At 42.5% G+C, this 24,390-nt stretch overlaps 1 protein-coding gene across 6 annotated transcripts in view; it reads left to right on the top strand.

The window, feature by feature from the left end:
- Positions 1-24,390, top strand: part of DLEC1 (DLEC1 cilia and flagella associated protein) — a 102,282-nt gene that overhangs the window by 20,796 nt on the left and 57,096 nt on the right. For 5 of the 6 annotated variants that reach the window (XM_032647578.1, XM_032647575.1, XM_032647576.1 and 2 more), the window contains 4 exons: positions 13,462-13,572; positions 15,088-15,281; positions 15,491-15,711; positions 16,526-16,604. In XM_032647578.1, coding sequence (XP_032503469.1) covers positions 13,462-13,572; positions 15,088-15,281; positions 15,491-15,711; positions 16,526-16,604 — 605 coding nt within the window. Of the gene's footprint in view, positions 1-13,461; positions 13,573-15,087; positions 15,282-15,490; positions 15,712-16,525; positions 16,605-24,390 lie in introns of those variants that run through there. The other variant, XM_032647579.1, reaches the window with a different exon arrangement.

Here is a 24,390-nt window from a genome sequence, read left to right as displayed (position 1 = left end):
ATAGCTTTAGGTTTAGTTTGTTCTTTTCCTAGTTCCTTAAGTCCTAAAGTTAGGTTACTGATCTAAGATCTTTCTTGTTTTATGTAAGTGTTTATAGCTCTAAAATTCCTCCTTAGCACCGCTTTTGTGGTGTCCCATAAGTTTTGGTATGTTGTGTTTTCATTTTCATTTGTCTCTAAGTATTTTCTAATTTTATTTGTGATTTCTTCTTTGGTTCATTGGCTGTTTAAAAATGTGTTGCTTGAAGTTTTGGGACAGGTTTGGTTTTTTAATTTTCCAACCAAGTTGAGAGGCAAGTTGATCTTACATAAAGCACTACAGCATGTAGTAACCATGTGATTTTGAGCAAACCACATGATTTTTCTAGGTCTGTTTTCTCACCTACAAAATAAGGAGGTTGGACTGTCAGGGTGAATGGGTGAATTCAGGGTGAATGATAGTTGATTCTTGCTTTCATCACTTTCTAGCTCATCACCGTGCCTTTTTTCTTTCCTAAGAAAGATGTCACACCCCTTTCCTCTTCTCTTCTATTGTCCCTCCCTCCTTCCCTATCAAGGTACAGGCAGAGCTGGAGATGAGGCTGAGATCCAGAGTTTCCTAGAGAGTAACAGAGTGGCTTAGAAAGGGAAACCTGACTCTGGCCTCTTAATCCTGCATTTGGTGACTAAGGGGACTTAGGATGGTGACACGTCTCTTGCTGGGAGCATACATTTAGCCAGTTTTCATAGTGCCTAGAATGTGTATGTCTATTTGTACACGATTGTCTTTTCCTATTTTGGAGTGGTCAGACATTTTATTTTTGTTCAGAATTATCAAGTTTTAGACAAACTTGCAAAACTGTGCTTTTATTAAGTGACTTTTTTTGAATAAACTCTTTGGTATTCTGGAAAAAAAAGTGGGTTGCCTATTTTCTACAGTTTAGTGAATTTTCCAGTTTTGTTTCTTTTTTCTTTCTTTTTTTTTTTTTTTGTGGTACGCGGGCCTCTCACTGTTGTGGCCTCTCCCATTGCGGAGCACAGGCTTCCGACACACAGGCTCAGCGGCCATGGCTCACGGGACCAGCCGCTCCGCGGCATGTGGGATCTTCCCGGACTGGGGCACGAACCCGTGTCCCCTGCATCGGCAGGCGGACTCTCAACCACTGCACCACCAGGGAAGCCCCATTTTTTACAAAATTAATTTATTTATTTTTGGCTGCATTGGGTCTTCGTTGCTGTGCACGGGCTTTCTCTAGTTGCGGCAAGTGGGGGCTACTCTTCGTCATGGTGTGCAGGCTTGTCATTGCAGTGGCTTCTCTTGTTGTGGAGCATGGGCTCTAGGCACGTGAGCTTCAGTAGTTGTGGCTCGCGGGCTCTAGAGCGCAGGCTCAGTAGCTGTGGCGCACGGGCTTAGTTGCTCCATGGCATGTGGGATCTTCCCAGACCAGGGCTTGAACCTGTGTCCCCTTCATTGGCAGGATTCCTAACCACTGCACCACCAGGGAGGTCCCTGTTCTCTTCTGGTTTCTATTTGCATGGAATATCTTTTTTCATCTTTTCACTTTCAATCTAGTTGAGTCTTTGGATCTAAAATGAGTCTCTTGTAGACAGCATCTATTTGGATCATGCGTTTTTACCTATTCTGCCAATCTCTGTCTTTTGACTGGAGAGTTTAATCCATGTACATTTAAAGTAATTACTGATAAGGAGGAATTTCTGTCACTTTGCTATTTTTTTTCTATATGCCATGTACCTCTTTTGTTCTTCATCCCCTGCATTACTGTCTTCTTTTGTATTTAGTCAATTTTTGTAGTGAAATGTTTAAATTCCTTTTTTATTTCCTTTTGGGTATATCCTATAGCTATTTTCTTTGTCGTTACCATAGGGATGACATTTAACAACCAAAAATTATAACACTCTACTTTGAATTTATACCAGCTTAACTTCAATAACATACAAAACTCTTGTTTCTTTACATCTCCATTCCCACCCCTTTTGGTTGTTGATGTCAGAATATTACATCTTTATACATTGTGTGCCCAGAAATACCAACTAATGCATTAGTCTCTTAAATTATGTAGAAAACAAGACATGAAATTACAAACCTAAGTTACTATAATACTAGCTTTTATAATAATCAGCTTTATGTAATACTAGGTTTTTATTTTTTTTTTTTATTTTTTATTTTTTTGCGGTACGCGGGCCTCTCACCGTTGTGGCCTCTCCCGTTGCGGAGCACAGGCTCCGGATGCGCAGGCTCAGCGGCCATGGCTCACGGGCCCAGACGCTCCGCAGCATGTGGGATCTTCCCGGATCGGGGCACGAACCCGTGTCCCCTGCATCGGCAGGCAGACTCTCAACCACTGCGCCACCAGGGAAGCCCAATACTAGGTTTTTATAATACTAGCTTTTATTTTTAACCTTTGTTTTTTTCCTTTAAATGTATAATATTAGTCTCTTAAATCATGTAGAAAATGTTTATGATTGTCCATGTATTTCCTTTGTTGAGATCTTTATCTCTCCATGTGTCTAGGAGTTACCGTTTAGCATCCTTTCATTTCACGTTGCAGGACTCCCTTGAGCATTGCAGGGCAAGTTTAGTGGTAACAAATACCCTCAGCTTTTGTTTATCAGGAAATGTCTTAATTTCTCCCTCACTTTTGAAGGACAGTTTTACTGGATATAGGATTCTTGGTTAACAGTTTTTCCTTTTAGCACTTTGAATATATTGGCCCACTGCCTCCTGGCTTCCATAATTTCTGATGAGAAATCTGCTGATAGCCTTATTGAGGATCCCTTGTATGTGACAAGTCACTTCTCTCTTGCTACTTTCAAGATGCTCTCTTTGTCTTTCAAATGTTTGATTATAACATGTAACATGAGTGTCTTTGAGTTCTTATAGTTCATTGAGCTTCTCGGATATTTATATTCATGTATTTCATCAAATTTGGGAAGTTTTCAGCTGTTATTTTTTCAGATATTCTCTCTGCCCCTTTTTCTCTCTTCTCCTTCTAGGACTCCCGCAATGTGTGTTGTTCACTTTCTGGTGTCCCACAGCTTCCTTAAGCTGTCTTTACTTTTCTTCAACCTTTTTTCCCTTCTGTTCCTCAGACTCGGTAATTTCTATTTTTCTATCTGAAAGTTCACTGATTCTCTCTTCTGCCTGCTCAAATCTGCTTTTGAATCCCTTTGATAGTGAATTTTTCATTTCAGTTAGTGTCCTTTTCAGGTCCAACATTTCTTTTTAGTTTCTTTATACATTTTCTGTCTCTTTATTGATATTTATATTTTTTGGTACATCGTCTTCTTGAGTTTCTCCACATGTTCTTTTAGTTCTGTGAGCATCTTTAAGACAGTTCTTCTAAAGCCTTTGTCTAGTATGTCTGCAATCAAGTCTTTTTCAAGGACAGTTTCTGTTGATTTAATTTTTTCCTTTGAACATGGCATACTTTCCTGTTTCTCTGTATGTTTTTGATTTGTTGTTGTTGTTGTTAGAAACTGGACATTGAATCTAATAGTGTTGTAACTCTGGAAATCAGATTCTCTCCCTGCCACAGAGTTTGCTGTTTTTTGTAATTGTTTTTTGGATTTGTTTTTTAATTATTGTAGGCTGTCTTTGCTGAGGGTCAGCCTGAGATGTAATCTTAAGGTCTTCTAGGTCTTTTCTGAACCCTTCTCTGGGTATGTGTGGTCATGTTCTAATATTCCCCTGATCTGCAGTTGTTTTTGAATGACGTAGTCTTTAATATCTGGCTTCCAAAAGGGGGAAAAGAGAAAGATGAAGGGGGGCGTGCTGGCCCTTTAAATTCCCTGGAAGTCGGCTGATGTTAAGGCTTTCCATTAACACTGCAGCCACAGAGGAAGGTAATGCTGTGCCTCTATGTCGAGGCAAACCCTCCCCCAGCTTTATTAATCTTCAAACAAGTTCCCTATCAGCCACTTTCCTGAAAATCCCAGCCACAAAGCTGCCCTCAGACCCCTGATCAACCAGCGAAGCCATTCACCACTACTGTCCAGAACTCCATGTATACTCGACCTCAGGCCACTTCTGCCATACAAAGTGAACGATTAGGTGTGACGCTCAAGGCTCTAGCCTGGGAAGGATTTCCCTACATGGTGTCCTTTAGGGCCACACCTGAGTAAGGCTGTGATACAGCAGCAGCCCATTTACAGCTAACCCCAGTGTATCATGCTGACCCATCTCTGGACCAGACTGGGTTGCTCTTTTTAACTTTGATTTACAGAGAATTTAGAAGGTACACCTAAGTAAATAGAATAGTATATGAACTCCCATTTACCCCTAACTCAGGCTTAACACATGGCCATTTCTGTCCCACTCATTCCCCTCCTCATGATATTTTAAACAAGTTGCATACATTATATAATTCCACTGTAAATATTTTAGTATGTATCACTAAAAGATAAGAAATGGTTTTGAAAAATAATGACATTATTATTACACTTGAAAATAGCAATAATACCTTAATATCAAATACCCAGGAAGTGTTCAAAATCAGACCTGAGTTTTTGTTCCTCTGTCAGTTGGTCTTGGAAAGTTTCCCATGAGGCATAGATATGAGTTGAGGGAAAAGCACTGGAGCAAAGGACATAGACAGTCTGGACCACCAGTTGATGTAATTAGCATGTGTCTTTTGGATCTGCTCAGGCCTAATCCCAAATATGCCATTTTCCCATTGTACAATGGATTGCTCCTTTGCCCTCCCAATCTTATGACTCAGTGGATCTGATAATACCCAGTCAAGATGAGTAGCTCTGGATGAATAGTCACTCGATGTCCCATAGTCAGTACTGGGTCTATGCTCAAGCCCTATAGCCCATTTTTCAAATGATGAGTCATTCTCTTTCACAGTAGGCAGAGTTTTGCTCCAGAACCCTGAGTCTGTGTTACAGCTCTCCTACTGGGGCTTTCTAGAGACTCTCTACAATATTCTCATGCACCGTAGATACCTTTGGATTCGTTGCATTTTTGTGTGTCATGTGGCTTTAATGGCAGGACAGCTTCAGTCATAGCCTGGACATGCCGTACAGCTCTGTCTTGCTTTGAACCCTACTCAAAACTGATAGCCTTTCAGGTCACCTAATAAATGGTTTGGAGCAATGTTCCCATGTGTGGAATATGCTGCCTCCAAAATCTAAAGAGTTCTGCCAATTACCACTCTTCTTAGTGGCAGGGGATACAAAATGCAGCTAGTCGTCCTTTACTTTAGAGAAGATGTTCCGGCATCCCCTGTATTTAATTAATAAATAAATTTATTATTTAGGGATTTAAATTTAAATTTAGGGATTTATTGGATCCCTAAAAATTTCTTCAGTGTGTCAGTGTTGGAGGACAGAGGGAATGAAAAGCACCCACCAAACTGAGAAGGCATCTTGAGAGTGAAAAATGAGGCAGGCAGCTCCATATAATCAGTGGATCAGTGGGTGAGATTGGGATCGGGTGGGCAATGATGCAGAAGCATTTGCAGCTGTACTCCATACCGCAGAGGGGCCACTGGGATAATTTCATATTGGAATGGAAACAGTACGTGCATTCCTAAGTTAAGATTTGTGAATGGCTGGGGCTTCCCTGGTGGCGCAGTGGTTGAGAATCTGGAAACAGTACGTGCATTCCTAAGTTAAGATTTGTGAATGGCTGGGGCTTCCCTGGTGGCGCAGTGGTTGAGAATCTGCCTGCCAATGCAGGGGACACAGGTTCGATCCCTGGTCCGGGAAGATCCCACATGCTGTGGAGCAACTAAGCCCATGTGCCACAACTACTGAGCCTGAGTGCCACACTACTGAAGCCCGCATGCCTAGAGCCCATGCTCCGCAACAAGAAAAGCCACCGCAATGAGAAGCCCGCGCACCGCAACGAAGAGTAGCCCCCACTCACTGCAACTAGAGAAACCCGGCGCACAGCAGTGAAGACCCAACACAGCCAAAAATAAATAAATAAAATAAATTTACATTAAAAAAAAAAGATTTGTGAATGGGTAACTAGTCTTGTGGGTACCAGGAATACATCAGGGAAGGTTTTTCATCATTGTTTGGGGACTAATAGAGCATAGAGGCTACCTGGTCCTCATGATTTTTAGGCAATATCTATTAACTACAAAGCCCTTGATGACAAAGAAGTGATTCACTACACAGTAAAGTCCTGGGTAGGGTCATTGAAAGGAGAGAAGAAACTGTAAGGGCCCAAGACGGCTGTCAGTCATGCTAACAGCCATACAGTCAGGAGCCTGAATCTTCTAGTATTACTAAACTACTTACCACTCCATGATCACCAAGTCCAATTAGTAAGTCATCAGTATAATGGACTGGCGTGATGTTGGGCAGAGTGTCAAGACAACTGAGTTCCCCACAGGCTCTATTGGTTAGAGAGCAGGAGAGTTAGTATGCTCTTGTGGTGAGATAGTGATTGTGTGCTGATGTCCTTCTTACCTAAAGGCAAATTGCTTTAAACCATCCTTACCAAGGAGGATAGAGAACACACTTGCCAGACCAGTAGTCACATGTCAATGCTAGAAGCTGGACAGAAAGATACCACATTCAGTATGGCAGCTGTGATTGGGGCTACCACGTGGTTAAATTTATGGTAGCCCATTATCATCTACTCTATTTGGCTTCTGCAGGAGCCAGACAGATGAACTGAATAGTTTATGAACCCTTATGTATCCATCACTTAATCCCAACAAAACTATCATCCCTGTATCCTTTAAGTATTTGATGATGGTGCTAATCTCTGCAAGGGGAAAGGGTTGCTTCTGCTGACCTGGAGTGTTCAGATGAGCCTGGAGGTTCAGCATTCTCAGGTCCTGCACCTCAATGCCTCATTCCAGGTCTTTGAATCTTACTCTTTTCCTGTCAGGGTCCTGACTTTGATACAGGAGACCTGTTGATGCTGTGCATTCAGTCTCCTTGGCCATTCTGCTACCATCAGTTAGATCCCGTATCTGATTTTCACACTCTCTGCCCTGCAACTTAGATGAGAGTCTCGTTAGTCGTTGCCAGAGACTCTGACTTTCATGGTATGCCTTGAGTTGTCAGTTAGTTGACGTGAGCCTATAATTTTCTTTTTTTGAAAGCTTCCAAAGCAGTTAAAAGCCAGCCAATCCTTATAATTACCATTGCCCCCATACCATTCAGGGGTCATAGCTATCACAAATGCCAACACTTCACCTTTTACCACATCCCAGTTTACCACATATGGGAATCTTAGTTATTTGGTGCTGTCATACTCCAGGAATTACCAGCAATGGAATCCTTTTTGCCATCTGACTAAAGAGTGATCCAGCTCCAAAATCCTATCCTGATAGTCTTCATTCTAGTCTGGAAGCAATTGTTTTAGCCAGTTTCTCCCAAAAGCAAAGCCTGGATCCAGTGTTTTCATGCAGGTAATTTATTTGGGAATGTGATCCAGACAGAAGGTATGCAGAACAAGGGAAGTGGAACAGGGAAGAAGGGAAAGATGATATAAAGATTTGTCAGTTGGCCTCCACTACAGGTGACATGTGCTCAGTCCCACAGTACCTTTTGAGGAGCCTCATGAAATGGATCTCAGAACCACCAACCACAGGGAGATGAAAAGGGGAAATATATCTGTTGGCTCCTGACCGCTGTTGGACAAGAGCGCCCCCCTCGTGTTAACTCCCTGTCTTAACCAGTCCAGGATGCTGTAACAAAGTACCAGAGTGGTGATCATTTTGTAATGTATAAAAATATCGCAGCACTGTGTTGTACACCTGAAACTAATATTATACGTCAACTGTACTTCAATAAACAAACAAAGAAAATTCCCTGGAAGTCACTTCAGCTGGAAGAGAAGGGGCTTGACACCATAGGGGGAGGTGCCTCTTTGCCTACACCTCTGTGGTCAGAAGCAGTCATCGGCCGTCAGAGCACAAATCCCAGGTATTTGGAGGACAGGGTCCTTTTGGCTCACCCAGGCTCTCACAGACTGTGCAGGATGCCCCCGAAACACATGCACAGATGCCTGCCCTGGGACTGGGAGTGAGGAGTGGGTAGCTGCTACCATCCTAAGAGCTGAAGTCCACTGCAATTTCCTGTCCAAGCCTTCCCCTGGAAGTTACAAGTCTTCAGTAGATGCCATGGTTACAAAACAGTTCCGTTAGACTGATTCTGCCAGTGCACCTTTCGCCTAGGTGGGGAGACAGAGTCCTGGCGCTTTACTTCCTGTCTCCCCAGGATCCTCTCTCTTGACAGGCCTCCCCCTCTGTGGCGTGGCTCTAATGTTTCCCCATGACCACACGCAGGCTCGCGCTTGGCAGCAGCGCCATACAAATGACACTGTGCTCCTCTCACCGCAGCACGTCAGGAGGCCCGGGTGATACTAGCCTTGATTACCTGGTCAGGTTGGTGTCTCCACATTAAATTCGCCATGTTGGATGATAAATGATTAGTGCTTTGTGGAGAGGTATTCTCACATTTGACCAATATCTTTTTTCCTCATCAAAGCTCCATCAGCGCTCACTGAAAACTCTTTTCTAAGTCAACCATCTCTCTGGCAATGCTTTCTTAATTTATTTGTTAAAGAAATTGGGTCATTTTTCCTGTACACTTGTCCATAGTCTGGATTTTGCTGATTTCAACATTGTGGTGTCATTTAACCTGTTCTTATGTTCCCTGTATTCCTTGGAATTCAGTAGTTAGTTGTAGAGACGTTATGAGGTTTAAGTTCAATTTGGGGGGCAGAAGGGGAAAGACCAGCTCATAGATGGTGCTGTGTACTCCCTTCAGGACGTGCATGATGTCTCTGTTTTCGTGATATTGCCCGTCTTTGCCCAGATCTGTTGCTTCATTAGGGGTTATAGATTATAGCAAAATGCTAATGATACTGAAATACTTCTATAAAGAGAAACTCTTCAGCAACTACTTTGATTACTCCAAGATAGGAGCAGAATTAATTCTTTCCCCTTATCTTCCAGTTTTTAAAATAATGAGTTGGTTTCCCTAACATCTGCCAACGATGACTAATGAGGTTTGGTTAGTCGGTTTTTAATATCATTATGACCTCATAGGTTTCATAACTACAATTGTATTTATTCTTTTTTTTTTTTTTTTTTTTGGTACGCGGGCCTCTCACTGTTGTGGCCTCTCCCGTTGCGGAGCACAGGCTCCGGACGCACAGGCTCAGCGGCCATGGCTCACGGGCCTAGTCGTGCATCGGCAGGCGGACTCTCAACCACTGCGCCACCAGGGAAGCCCTCTATTTATTCTTATTGATGCTCGAACTGTCCCATCTTTGGCCAATTGGAACATTTTCAAGTTGACACCTGACTCTTTTGACACAACATTGGTTGTCTGTGATAACTTCCTTACTTTCTGGAATGGTCAGATGTTCCAGGTTCATCTTGTGTATTTATTGCCCCAGACCTGGAATCAGCCATTTCTCTAAGAAGCCCTGGTTCCTTTATTCTGCCCCGCCACCACCAAAGTCTTTGATTTATCCTCCTACATCCCTGAAAATCATCATTTTCCAGGTTAGTAGGGACAGTGCTTTTAGGGTTGGGAGACCTGACATATCTGTGGCCTGGAGGGAGGGAGAAGTGGAAGATACAGTGGCTTTGGAAAGCATTACACTCATGGGGTCCTGCTGAGGACCAGAGGATGGGTAAGATGCTTTGCATATGTTATTCCACTGAATCCTTCCAACAACGCTGCGAGGTAGGTTTTCTCTCCATTTTACAGGTATAGGAGCTGAGAGAGGAGCTCAAGTAACTTCCCTAAATTCCCACAGCTCAGAAGGGCTGGGACCCAGATTTGAAGTTGTATCTGCTGTCAAAGCCCATCTCTTTCTTCTCTCAAGAGGAGGAGGAAGGCCTGTTGTCCAGGCACAGTGTCACACGGGTGTGGATGACTTCCCCTCGGGTGTGGCTCTGAGTGTGAGGCCCCATGCCATGTCAGGTCTGCCCCCTCTGAGGCTCAGCCCCATTAGACAGTGAACACTCGGTGTAGAATCCATATCTCCTCCTGTTGCCCCTTCTCTGCAGCAGAGTCGTGTAGCTGCCAGGCCCCCTCCCTCAGTCGTGGATTTAGGCAGAGATTATTGGTAGCAGATTCTCAGGAAGATTTATTGATTGCCTGACGTCCACTGAGTCCTTGGAGTCTGATACTGTCCCCGTCTTCGGTAGGATTCTTTTGGCTAAAGATCAGGGGAGATTAAGTAATTATTTGTTTGTTTATTTTTAAATTTATTTATTTTTGGCTGTGTTGGGTCTTCGTTTCTGTGCGAGGGCTTTCTCTAGTTGTGGCAAGCGAGGGCCACTCTTCATCGCAGTGCGCGGGCCTCTCACTGTCGCGGCCTCTCCCGTTGTGGAGCACAGTCTCCAGACGCGCAGGCTCAGTAATTGTGGCTCACGGGCCCAGTTGCTCCGCGGCATGTGGGATCTTCCCGGACCAGGGCTCAAACCCGTGTCCCCTGCATCGGCAGGCAGATTCTCAACCACTGCGCCACCAGGGAAGCCCTTCTTTGTTTATTTTTAATGAAAGTGGAATAAAACGTTGAGAACTGTGAAATGAACATCAGCCAGGAGAGTTTCCCAGTGACCTTCATTTTATGTTTTTACCCAAGTTAATATTAAGTTGTAATCAGACATTATCTGCCCTGGTTTCTCAGCCTTCTGCTGGCAATGTTTCTCTTTTTTATTTCAAAAGTAGCAGAAGTAGAGATCTTAATCCAGTTCCCTGGACACCCCTCTGGTCTCTGCTTCTCAGGGCAGGGCGAGGTGACCCAAGAACCCCTTTTATAACTTGGATGATTGATGGTAAGGACATTCCCCTGAAATATTTGTTATTTGAGGCACAGAAGCAGACTTTCTCTGTTTGCTGATACAAATGTCACATGGTGGAAAACATGCGTAAATTCTCCAGACAGAGGGAGAAAGATCAGAATTCAGCAGAACGTCCTGTGCTTTTGTTCCCTTCCCTTGCTGCTATCTTATTTATTTTTTATTTTTGGCCGCATGGGGTCTTAGTTGCGGCATGCAGGATCTTTCACTGTGGCATGCGGGCTTCTCTCTAGTTCTTCTCTCCAGTTGTGGGGTGCGCGCAGGCCTAGTTGCCCCATGGCATGTGGGATCTTAGTTCCCTGACCAGGGATCGAACCCGAGTCCCCTACGTTGGAAGGCGGATTCTTTACCACTGAACCACCAGGGAAGTCCCAGCCTTGCTGCTATCTTATCTGTATTATCTTTTGAGGAATGGAGCAGCCAGCCCCTGGCAGAGCTGTGCTCAGGAGCAGGGTCCATGTAGGAAGCCCACCCTTCCCAGGTGGAAGGAGATGGTCACAAGGCCAGTTCAGGGTGCCCAAGGCTCACCTGGTCCATGGACCAGGCCTGATGTGGAGAGAAACTTCCCAAAGACCTGATAAGAAACTGCCACTCCCACCCCCAGACACAACACTGAACTGCCCACACCCTGGGGGAGGACCGTGGGAGTAATGGTATCCGAAGACAGAGGATACATCTCCTTGCAGCATGGCCTTTGCCCTTTATCTGGAAGCTTTATTTTATCTTTTAATATTTCAAATAGGCCATCACCAATGTACTTGGGAACTGGGCTGGACTGTGTCAGTTGGCATTGCTGTCACTCCCTGGTGAGGTCTCTGTATTGCAGAGGAGGGGCCAGGGATCCACGTGTTCCCAGAATGGACCTTTTACCTGTGGTTCCGGGATCGGTCACTGATGAGAGGCTCTTGGTGAGTTTTGGAAGGGGAGGCCTCTGTTCTCCAGAAGCAGTAGCAGGCAGATGACCGAGCAGCTGTGAGTTTCAGAGCAGAGTCCAGATCACGTCCTGAGAGCCCCCTGCTTCAGTGCTGCTGGCTGAAGTTGTTAATGATGAATTCCCTGACCTCTCTCCCACTTTGTAATCCTCTGCGTTCAACAAGTGCCCTCCCACCCTTTTTTGGCCGTGCCGCGTGACTTGTGGGATCTCAGTTTCCCAACCAGGGATTGAACCTGTGTCCTCGGCACTGAAAGCGCAGAGTCCTAACCACTGGACTGCCAGGGAATTCCCTTAACCCCTTTGTATACGGTATACATAGGGTAATTCCTGTTTTCCTTGTCGAAACTTGACTATTACAGTAATAGGCCAAATCTCAAAGTTCTTAAATTAACATATTTGATGGGAGAAACATGTGCTCTTCACTTGTCTCACCTGTACCTTTGGTTATAGGGAACGTCTGGAGGGAAAGGCCATTTAAAGGCACCATGTTGGTTAATGGAGCAAGCAGTAAAGTTTGAAAACTTTCAAGTCTTCCATTCACCCTGTTTACTCCTTAATTTTTATCAAAGTAGTTGTGTACATGGTTTAAAAAAAACAAACAGTTTCTAATGAAATATAAAAAAGCCCCCACCTACGTATGTCATTACACATTTGTGCAAACCCATAGACTTCACAACACCAAGAGTGAACCCTAATGTAAACTGCGGGCTTCATGTGACAATGATGTGTCAGTGTAGGATCATCAGTTGTAACAAATGTACCATCCATGGGGGACGTTGACAATGGGGGAGGCTCTGCATGTGGTGGGGGGAAGTGGGTATATGGGAAATCTCTGTACCTTCCCCTCAGTTTTGCTGCAAACCTACCACTGCTCTAAAAAAGTCTATTGAAAAATCCTCCACCTCACCTCTCCCAACTTCAGTCCACTTGTCAGAAATGGCCATTTTTAGCTCTAATTCTTCCGGAAACCTCTAAATAACACATCTTTTCTACTGTTTCCTGGCTCATCAACCATAGATAATATCAACTTCCCACTCTATTAAATGAGATTTCCTCTCATGTGTCTGCCAATCGGTTGGGGGTTGGCTGATCTAGCTGGGCTTGGCTGGCTAGATCAGCGTCCAGCTGTGGGTCCAGCTGAACTTGGCTCCCTGCTGCAGGTTGGGCTCAGGTCTGCTCCACGTGGACTCCTGCTGGGGTCCAGGATGAAGGGGCAGGAGCTCTTCTCAGGATGATGGCAAAGGCACAAGAGGGAAGGCTCAGCTGCGTGAGCACCTTTCAAAATCCTGCCAGCCTTTCATGGTCAAAGCACATCACATGGCCAAAGTCAAGGGTGAAGAAGTGGGCTCTGTCCCTAGTAGCAGGAACTAAACACTCACATGGCAGGGGGCATGGATACAGAGAAGAGTGAAGAATTGGGGCCACTCATCAATCTACCCTGTTTCTCCTAACTCTGTTTTGTTATAAACCTCTCTACAAGTAACTGTATTTTAGCTCAAATAATACCACCACACAGCCTTGCCCAATGGTTGGCCTCTTTTAAGTGGCCAACTTAAATACTTGCTGGTTAGTTTCTTTTTTTTTTTTTTTTCTGGTTAGTTTCTTAAATCTCAAAATGACCACAGGGTTCTAAGAATTTTGTTAGGTGTTTTAGGCTTGGAGGATGAAGAAAGTTTGGGTGTAGTTTCTTTGACATCAGTGTGCCTTGAAACACCTTTTCTCATTCTCGTCTGTGTAGTGAAGACCATCTTCAGGTGGTGTGTGGACAACGAGTTGCTACAGAAGCATCATTTGATCTGCCCGAATGATTACTACAGCGATACAGTGCCCTTTTGCTCTGCACCTAAAGGTAATGCCTCTGTGCTCTCTTTGTGCTCTCTTCGAGCCTCTGATACCATTCCAAGGGAAGTTCTGTAGTAGTGGGACCACACCAGCCACCTTTGCTGCTATTTCCTTGTTCATAGATGTTTTTTTCCACTTTTCTTGAATTTGGTAGTGGCTCTTGGGAGGGTCAGCTCTGAGCGTGCCACTTCCTCACTAGCTCCCTAACATGTACAAGATAAAAGTCTCAGCTCCTCAATGTGGAATCTGACTCTCTAGTCCGTTGCCCAACAACAAGATGTGAAAATGTTTAGAAATGGAGTTGAATGAACCAAGACAGGGAGGGTCTGAAGACATATGAGCCAGGGAGCAAGTTTCTGATGGAGTCAGAACATGGACCTAGGGGTTCTGCATACCCCTTACAGGCCAAGATCAACTTTGAGTGTGGAGGGAAGTTTGGGTAGGGAGGTGGAGAAGGATGTGTGTGTGATACTGGGCCAGTTTTCTGTGCTGTAGAGGCAAGATCTTCTGAAAATGAGTGGAGTGGGAGGCTGTGTTGTGGGCTTAAGCAGCAAGGTAGAATTTCAGAAGAGCCACCATGTAGATCCTACGGCCAAATATCGGGATGGCGGCCTAGCGGTGCCAGGCTCCAAAGACGAGCTTGTCAGCAGCCCCGGTCAGTGGGACTCTGATGATCTCTGGGGGACCGGAGCTGAGAAGGCATTTGGGTTGGAAGGACTGGGATCCAGAGAATTGAGGGTGCTGACGAGGAAAGAGTTGCACTGACGGCCTGGGCCATGCATAGAAGTGAGGCCAGAACCAAGTGCCATGGGGTACTCGACCACTTAGTATTTTATTTTGTTTTATTTTATTTTTATTTTGATTATCATTTTTGGCCGCACTGTGTGGCATGCAGGATCTTAGTTCCCCGACCAGGGATGGAACCCGTGCCCCCTGCAGTGGAAGCATGGGGTCGCAACCACTGGACCGCCAGGGAGGTCCCAAGCCACTTAGTATTTTAAAGTTGGCTGGACACTCAGTATCTTAGGTAGATCAGTAAGGATGGATTTAACGTGTATTGAGGATTTACCTGGCACTGTGCTAGGAAATGAGATGGTACCAGTTTCATTGCATTCCTGCTAGCAATATTGAATGTTCTCATTTAACCTTTTGGAGATGATCTTATAGGTATTAAAAAGCTAATACAAACTTTGATTTGTCACGTGGACCTTTAAAAAAGCATGTTCACATATGATGTACGTGTACATGCGTGTGCGTGACAATGGTCCACTCATGTTCTTGACCATGTTTGGCAACCGAACAAATGTATGAACACTCTAGTCCTAAGTCTCGAGGATGCAGAGTAAGTTCCAGGAGTAATTGATACACTGAAGAGCAATTACATCTGGGGTAGGAAATATGAACATTTAGGGGAAAAAGAATACCAAGCTAACTGTGCCTTTGGTGGTTTCATTAAGTCATCTTGGAAGCGTCCACCTCGTCACCTTGGTATAGTAGCTTATTTTTTTTCCTGGTGCCACAGGTGCCTTAGTCCCTGGATATTCAAAACTGACATTTAGTTGTGAGAAACGTTCTGTCCCAAAGAAAGAGCTGACCAAGAAGCTTGCCTGCAGGAAGATGCCCTCTCAGTCTGAAGAGGAGACAGACTACACCATGGACAGCCTGACATGGGACTCATCTTTTAAGGGCAAACTCAGATCCAGAGCAACTGCCGAGGTGAGTGCTGACGCCTGTGAGTGTGTGGACGGTGAGGCAGGGCAATGACAAGGAAGGGGCTCCTGGTGACACACGACGTTGTGATGAAGCCACAGCAAAATAGAGAGGAGGGTGTCCTTGGCCACCTGTGGATCATGAAGTCGGCAAGATATCAACACACACAGCCCCCCCGCTTGTCGTTGACGCTATCCTTTTCTCGTGTTTCAAAGAAAACAGGTTCACCGAAGAATAAAAACTGGATGAACCATTTATGTGTGCCCCAGAGGCAGCTGGAGCGGCTTCTGCTCGCCAGGATGGAGAGTCGGAACCGCTTCCTGAAAAACCCTCGCTTTTTCCCTCCTAACACTCCGTTTGGAGGCACATCTCTTCTGTTTCCTCCCAAGAAGCCAGCACTGATAGGAGAATTCCAGGATGGAGAGCTGGAAGAGAGGTGTGTTTTTTCCTGACTCGTATTCTCAGAAAATCTGATCCTGCAGAGGAAAACTCAGAAGGTCCTGAGTCTGCTTTGGCTTCTGGAGGATCCTAGAGGTTTGGGGGTGGGGTGTCAGTATCCGAATAGAGCAGGGCTTTGGGGCTGCCCTCAGGCGTGGCCTTTGGACACCCCCAGAGTCCTGGGTTGTGCTCTTCTGACCTGCCAGAGTCTTGAGGAATAGGGATTAGTGTTGGCCCTTGTTTATATCTGAATGGTCTGGATCAAATGGGAGACATTTCTATAGCCATGTGCTCCTTACATTAAATTCATGTGTCTTGGATAATAAAAATGTTTAAAATCTGTGTAACGAAAAATAATTAGTATAAATTGTTATTTTTCTTTAAGAGAGTGCCTTTGGCTATATTTCAATAATTGTCCGTACGAAGGGAATGAGTTGCTTCACTGGTTCATAATTTTAATGGATTTAAAACGATTAATGAATGTTTCTTTATTAAATATCTTTTTATTAAGAAAAGTCAGAAAAGATTTGCCAAGAAAACTAGCACCTATATTAAAAACCCAATTAACGTATTGGTGTTTAAGCTTCCAGAGTTTTTCCTGTGCATATTGAAAAGGAAATATGTAGATATATGTGTTTTCACAAAGATTTGATCTTGCTGTAAAACTCTTTTGTGACCTGCCTTAATAACAACAAAAGCCAACAGATGACACATTGCCTATCTCTTTGATGGCTTGGATGTATTTGTTTTCCATGAATCGGTCACATGGATGAAACTAACAGCCTTTCTCATCCTCTCTTGCCCTCCCACAGTTGTGCTGATACTCCAATGTTTCTAGCTAAGCCCTCAATCGCATTTTTCACGGATTATGAAATTGGACAAGTTTATGAGGTAGGACTCTGGTTTCTTTACACATCCCACTCTGCTTCCTTATTTTTAAAAAGTCTTTGCTGTGAAATTTTAAAACCATACACACACACACACACACACACACACACACATGCCATACACAAAACTAGGGAAAAGACTGTAAAGAACACTCATGTGCCCTTCACCCAGCTTCAACAGTTACCTACATTCTGCAAATCTGATTTCATCTGTTATCCTTACAACTTCATGTATGTGTGTCTGTGTGCACATGCATTCACTGGAGTATTTTAAGGAAAAGCTTAGCATGTCATTCTTCAGTTAATACTTTAATGAGTATCTCTAACAGATAAGGACTATTAAAGAATAACCATCATCATACCCAGCAATATTAACAGTGATTCCTTAATATCAACCAATATACATCCACATCTGATTTTTAGCTATTTATTTTTTTTAAAAAGTCAATTTATAATTGGTTTCTTTGAGTCAGAATTCAAACATTGCATTTGGTTAAAGTACCTCTTATTTCTCTGTTAGTTTATAATTGCTGCTCCATCCTTTTCTTTTTAAAAATGCCATTTATTTGTAGAAGAAACTGTAATTTCTTATATTCTGGATTTGGCTAATTGCTTTATTTTTTGTTTTTTTTAATTTAATTTTTATTTTATATTAGAGTACAGTTGATTTACAGTGTTGTGTCAGTTTCAGGTGTACAGCAAAATGATTCAGTTATACGTATACATATATACGTTCTTTGTAAGTTTCTTTTCCCATATAGGTTATTACAGAATACTGAGTAGAGTCCCCTGTGTTATACAGTAGGTCCTTGTTGATTATCTGTTTTATATATAGTAATGTATATATGTTATATCCCAAACTCCTAATTTATCCCTCCTCCCACCTTTTCCCTTTGATAACCCTAAGTTCTTTTTGAAGTCTGTGAGTCTGTTTCTGTTTTGTAAATAAGTTCATTTGTATCAGTTTTTTTAGAATCCACCTGTAAGTGATACCATATGATATTTGTCTTTCTCTGTCTGACTTACTTCACTTAGTATGATAAACTTTAGGTCCATCCATGTTGCTGCAAATGGCATTCTTTCATTCTTTTTTATGGCTGAGTCATATTTCATTCTATATAGGTACCATATCTTCTTTATCCATTCATCTGTTGATGGACATTTAGGTTGCTTTCATGTCTTCGCTATTGTAAATAGTGCTGCAGTGAACATTAGGGTGCATATATCTTTTCGAATTATGGTTTTCTCCAGATATATACCCAGCAGCAGGATTGGTGGATTATATGGTAGTTCTATTTAGTTTTAAGGAACCTTGATACTATTCTCCATAATGATACTACCAATTTACATTCCCACCAACAGTGTAGGAGGGTTCCCTTTTCTCCGCACCCTCTCCAGCATTTATTGTTTATAGAGTTTTTGATGAAGTCCATTCTGACTGGTTGTAGTTTCGATTTGCATTTCTCTAATAATTAGTGATGTTGAACATCTTTTCATGTGCTTTTTGGCCATCTATATGTCTTCTTTGGAGAAATGTCTATTTAGATCTTCTGCCCATTTTTTTATTTGGTTGTTTTTTTTTTTATATTGAGCTGCATGAGCTGTTTGTATATTTTGAAGATTAGTCCCTTGTCGGTCTCATCATTTGCAAATATTTTCTCCCATTCTGTGGGTTGTCTTTTTGTTTTGTTTATGGTTTCCTTTGCTGTGCAGAAGCTTTTAAGTTTAATTAGGTCCCACTTGTTTCTTTTTGTTTTTAGTTCCATTACTCTAGGAGGTGGATTGAAAAAGATATTGCTGCAATTCATGTCAAAGAGTGTCCTGCCTGTGTTTTCCTCTAAGAGTTTTATAGTATCAGGCCTTACATTTAGGTCTTTAATCCATTTTGAGTTTATTTTTGTGTATGGTGTTAGAGAGTGTTCTAATTTCATTTTTTACCTGTAGCTGTCCATTTTTCCCAGCACCATTTATTGAAAAGACCGTCCTTTCTCCACTGTATGTTCTTGCCTCCCTTGTCATAGAGTAATTGACCATAGGTGTGTGGGTTTATTTCTGGGCTTTCTATCCTGTTCATTGATCTATATTTATGTTTTTGTGCCAATACCAAACTGTTTTGATTACTGTGGCTTTGTAGTATAGTCTGAAGTCAGGGAGTCTGATTCCTCCAGATCTGTTTTTCTTTTTCAGGATTGCTTTGGCTATTCAGGGTCTTTTGTGTCTCCATACAAATTGTAAAGTTTTTTGTTCTAATTCTGTGAAAAATGCCATTGGTAATTTAATAAGGATTGCATGGAATCTGTAGATTGCCTTAGGTAGTATAGTCATTTTGACAATATTGATTCTTCCAATCAAAGAACATGGTGTATCTTTCCATCTGTTTGTGTCATCTGCAATTTCTTTCATCAGTGTCCTATAGTTTTCAGAGTACAGGTCTTTTGCCTCCTTAGGCAGGTTTATTCCTAGGTATTTTATTCTTTTTGATGCGATGGTAAATGGGATTGTTTCCTTAATTTCTCTTTCTGATCTTTTGTTGTTAGTGTATAGCAATGCAAGAGATTTCTGTGTAATAATTTTGTTTCCTGCAACCTTACCAAATTCACTGATGAGCTGTAGTAGTTTTCTGGTAGCATCTTTAGGCTCTTCTGTGTATAGTATCATGTCATCTGCAAACAGTGACGGTTTTACTTCTTTGCCAATTTGGATTCCTTTTATTTCTTTTTCTTCTCTGATTGCCATGGCTAGGACTTCTAAAACTATGTTGAATAATGGTGGTGAGAATGGACCTCCTTGTCTTGTTCCTGATCTTAGAGGAGATGCTTTCAGTTTTTCAACGTTAGCTGTGGATTTGTCATATGGCTTTTTTTATGTTGAGGTGAGTTCCCTCTGTGCCCACTTTCTGGAAAGTCTTTATCATAAATGAGTGTTGAATTTTGTCAGAAGCTTTTTCTGCATCTATTGTGATGATGATATGGTTTTTATTCTTCAATTTGTTGATGTGGTATATCACACTGACTGATTTGTGGGTATTGAAAAATCCTTGCATCCCTGGGATAAATCCCACTTGATCATGATGTATGATCCTTTTAATGTATTGTTGGATTTGGTTTGCTAGTATTTTGTTGATAATTTTTGCATCCATGTTCATCAGTGATATTGGCCTGTAATTTTCTTTTTTTGTAGTATCTTTGTCTGACTTTAGTATCAGGGTGATGGTGGCCTCATAGAATGAGTTTAGGAGTATTCCTTCCTCTGCAATTTTTTGGAAGAGTTTCAGAAGGACAGGTGTTAAGTCTTTAAATGTTTGATAGAATTCTCCTGTGAAGCCATCTGGTCCTGGACTTTTGTTTGTTGGAAGTTTTTAAACTACAGCTTCAATTTCAGTAGCTGTGATTTGTCTGTTCATATTTTCTATTTCTTCCTGGTTCAGTCTTGGAAGGTTGTATCTTTCTAAGAAATTGTCCATTTCTTCTAGGTTGTCTATTTTATTGGCATATAGTTGCTTGTAGTAGTCTCTGATGATCCTTTGTGTTTCTGTGGTGTCCATTGTCACTTCTCCTTGTTCATTTCTAATTTTATTGATTTGAGCCCTCTCCCTTTTTTTCTTGATGAGTCTGGTTAAAGGTTTATCAATTTTGTTTATCTTTTCAAAGAACTGACTTTTTTGTTTCATTGATCTTTTCTATTGTTCTCTTCATCTCTATTTCATTTATTTCTGCTCTGATCTTTATGATTTCTTTCCTTCAATTAACTTTGGTTTTTATTTAAAAAATTTTAATTAATTTTTTTTTGGCTGTGTCGGGTCTTAGTTGTGGCACATGGGGTCTTCGTTGCAGCATGTGGGATCTTTCATTGCAGTGCATGGAATCTTCATTGCGGCGCACAGGCTTCTTTCTAGTTGTGGCATGCAGGTTTTCTCTGTCTAGTTGTGGCGCGTGGGCTCCAGGGTATGTGGGCTCTGTAGTTGTGGTGTGTGGGCTTAGTTGCCCTGCAGCATGTGGGATCTTAATTCCCCAACCAGGGATCGCACCCGTGTCCTCTGCATTGGAAGGCAGTTTCTTTACCACTGGACCACTAGGGAAGTCCCTAACTTTGGGTTTTGCTTGTTCTTCTTTCTCTAGTTGCTTTAAGCACAATGTTAGGATGTTTATTTGAGATTTTTCTTCTTTCCTGAGGTAAGAGTGTATTGCTATAAACTTCCCTCTCTTAAAAGTGCTTTTGCTGCATCCCATAGGCTTTGGACCATTGTGTTTTCATTTTCATTGGTCTCTAGGTAGTTCTTTATTTCCTCTTTGATTTCTTCAGTGATCTATTGGTTGTTTAGTAACATATTGTTTAACCTCCATGTGTTTGTGTTTTTTAGTTTTTTTCTTGTCATTGATTTCTAATCTCATAGTGGAACAGCTGTACTTCTCTGTCGTCTCATTTTGTCTAACTTTCTGTGTTTGTGGCCTCCATTCCTCAGGCTGCAGGATTATAGTTCTTGCCTCTGGTGTCTGCCCCCTGGTGTGTGAGGTTGGTCCAGGTGCTTGTGCAGGCTTCCTGGTGGGAGGGACTGGTGCCTGCCCACTGGTGGGTGGAGCTGGGTCATATCCTTCTGGTGGGCTGGCTCGTGTCAAAATTTGTGTTTATAAGCAGCTGTGGGGTCAGGATGTCTTTAGGCAGCCTGTCTTCTGGTGGGTGGGCCTGTGTTCCCACCCTGTTGGTTGTTTGGCCTGAGGTGTCCCAGCACTGGAGAAGTGCAGGCTGTTTGGTGATGTCTGGTCTCAGTGCCAAAATGGCAACCTCTGGGAGAGCTCACGCTGATGGGTATTCCCTGGGGCATCCGCCACCAGTGTCCTTGCCTCCACAGTGAGCCACAGCTGACCCCCACCTCCCCAGGAGACCCTCCAAGACCCACAGGTGGGTCTGGCCCAGGCTCCTATGGAGTTACTGCTTTGCCCTGAGTCCCAGTGCACATGAAACCTTGTGTGTGCCCTCCAAGAGTGGAGTCTCTTTCCCCCCAATCCTGTGGAGCTCCTGCACTCAAGCCCCACTGGCCTTCAAAGCCAAATGCTCTGGGGGATCCACCTCCTGATGCCAGATGCCCAGTCTGGGGAGCCTGATGTGGGGCTTGGAACTCTCACTCCTATGGGAGAACCTTTGCAATATAATTATTTTCCACTTTGTGGGTTGCCCACCCAGTGGTTATGGGATTTGATTATATCAGAAAACTGCCCCTCCTACCATCTTGTTGTGGCTTCTTTGTCTTTGGGTGCAGAATATCTTTTTTGGTAGGTTTGAGGTTTTTTGTTGATGGTTGTTCAGCAGTTAGTTGTGATTTTGGTGTTTTTGTGAGAGGAGTTGAACTGAAGTCTTTTTACTCTGCCTTCTTGTCTCAGTTTGACTCTCGCTAATTGCTTTATTTGGTGACATTAAACATATTCCTTTATCCTCCATATATTTTATAAACTTGTCAGATGTAGAGGTTTGATTAGACTCATGTTCAAGTTTTTAAAAATTTTTTTGGCAAGAATACTTCTTTGGTTGTGGTGTATATTTCTTGTTGAATCCCATCAGGAGAACGTGATACTCGGTTTTCCTGTTATTGGTGATGAATGGCTTCAGGTTTTATGAGCCTAATTCATCCTTTATAAAGTTTTTATCAATGTTTTATTTAATGGTTTTAGTAGCATTAGATGATTGTTGCCTAGATGAATTTTTTTTTAATTAGGGGTTATAAAACGGTGACTTCTAATTCTGTTATTCTTTCTGCATTTATTACCTGTGATTTCCTGTTTTTAAAAAAACTTTCCCTCAAACTTCTGCTTATATCCCGTCTTCCTTAAATTCTCCTTACCTCTATAGATAACTATTTCTATTAGTTTGGGTTCTTCCATTGTTTCTTTTTGGAATCATAAGCAAATATGTAGATATATATTTGAACCCTTTCTCCTTCTTACTGTCCACACCTTGCTTTTTTCACTTAACAGTATATCTAGTGATTACTTCAAGAGCAATATGTAGAGACTTTTCTCATTCCTTTTCCTAGTTTCCCTCTTGCTGCTAGCCTCCTTCCATCCTGGGGAATCAGGTCAAGACCAAGCTTAGCAGTCACCAGTTCTGCTCACCATATGCAAAGATAGCTATTCTTAATGATAACAATACCTTCACACACACATGGATTGTACTTTACAGTTTAAAGAGCACTTGCAAATCCATAATTCTTTAGGAACTCTCATCCACCCATAGCAAAAGCAGACTAAGATGTCAGGCTTTTAGGCTAAATGTTAAAGAAAGCATTTTGTTTACTTCTTGAACTCAACAGTTATGTATTCTCTTTTGGACTTGTGTGCTTGGGATTTCTGTGTCTGGTCATCACATTTCAAAGACAGTTGGAAAAGTTGGCAAAGACTCAAGAGAAAGGGAACTGAAATAATTTCAGTTTGGGCATGGAATGGGGCAAAGGGATGGCTGCCCAGGGACATACAAAAGCCATTTCTGTAGGACCTGCAAGTGTCCACTGTGGAGCCTGTAGATGAGGTGAGCTTAGGCTGCATAGGACCATCTTCCCCTCCTGTCTTTACTCTTCTGTGGCACAATTTTTTTTTGAAAAGCTTCTTTATTAACACAAATTACTAATCTTTTTTTTCTTTTGTAAATTTTTACTTATTTATTTTTGGCTGTGTTGGGTCTTTGTTGCCGTGCACGGGCTTTCTCTAGTTGCGGTGAGCCGGGGCTACTCTTCCTTGTGGTGTGCAGGCTTCTCATTACGGTGGCTTCTCTTGGTGCAGAGCACGGGCTCTAGGAATGTGGGCTTCAGTAGTTGTGGCACGTGGGCTCAGTAGATGTGGTTCATGGGCTGTAGAGCACAGGCCCAGTAGCTGTGGCACATGGGCTTAGTTGCTCCACGGCATGTGGGATCTTCCGGGACCAGGGCTCAAACCCTTGTCCCCTGCATTGGCAGGCAGATTCTTAACCACTGTGCCACCAGGGAAGTCCCTGTGGCACAATTTTATTTATCTTCCCCACTAGATTGAAACCCACACAGGCAGGGATTATTTCTAGGTTTATGTTATCATTTTATTATTAGTGCTGGCATATAGTAGGTCCACTGACTGAATTACTTGAATATGGGTCTACCTCTTAGCCTTGCCTGCCCCTGATGCAAGGTAAATCAAGAACAAATGAAAGGGGCCTCATTTTACTACAAAAAAAAAAAAAAAAAGAGTGTGTGTGTATGTGTGTGTGTGTGTACTTCTCAAAGGGTTTGTGGGTCACCCACCTGGCAGATATGGGATTTGATTTTATCATGATTGCGTCCCTCCTGCCGTCTTGTTGTGGCTTCTTTGTCTTTAGATGTAGGATATCTTTTTTGGTAGGTTCCAGCATTTTTTTGTCAATGATTGTTCAGCAGTTACTTGTGATTTGGGTGTTTTCATAAGAAGGGCTAAACTCACGTCCTTCTACTCTGCCGTCTTGTCTGAGATCTTCCCAAGGGGTTTCGATAAGGTGGTGAATGACAGCTTACAGATGGTTTCGTTAGGTCGCTAAATATGCAAAATGGTTAAATATAGAGGGAAACCTGCTGTATAAAAAATAAATTTAATTTAATTTAAAAAAATATATAGGGAAGTATATGTAAAATAATGTTAAAATTAATCAAAGCACAGCATAATGATTATGAATAAGATCTGAGTACATATGGCTGGAAGAAGCCACTTACACTGCACAGAGAATCATACATAATTAGCACATTTCAGGGAAGGAGTTACAGTATCATTTTTTTTAACATCTTTATTGGGAACAGTATC

Source organism: Phocoena sinus, chromosome 11 (assembly GCF_008692025.1).
Source record: "Phocoena sinus isolate mPhoSin1 chromosome 11, mPhoSin1.pri, whole genome shotgun sequence".
In the NCBI taxonomy this organism is placed as follows: domain Eukaryota; kingdom Metazoa; phylum Chordata; class Mammalia; order Artiodactyla; family Phocoenidae; genus Phocoena; species Phocoena sinus.
Note: the sequence above shows the minus strand (reverse complement) of the source record. Positions and strands in the feature narration are given on the sequence as shown.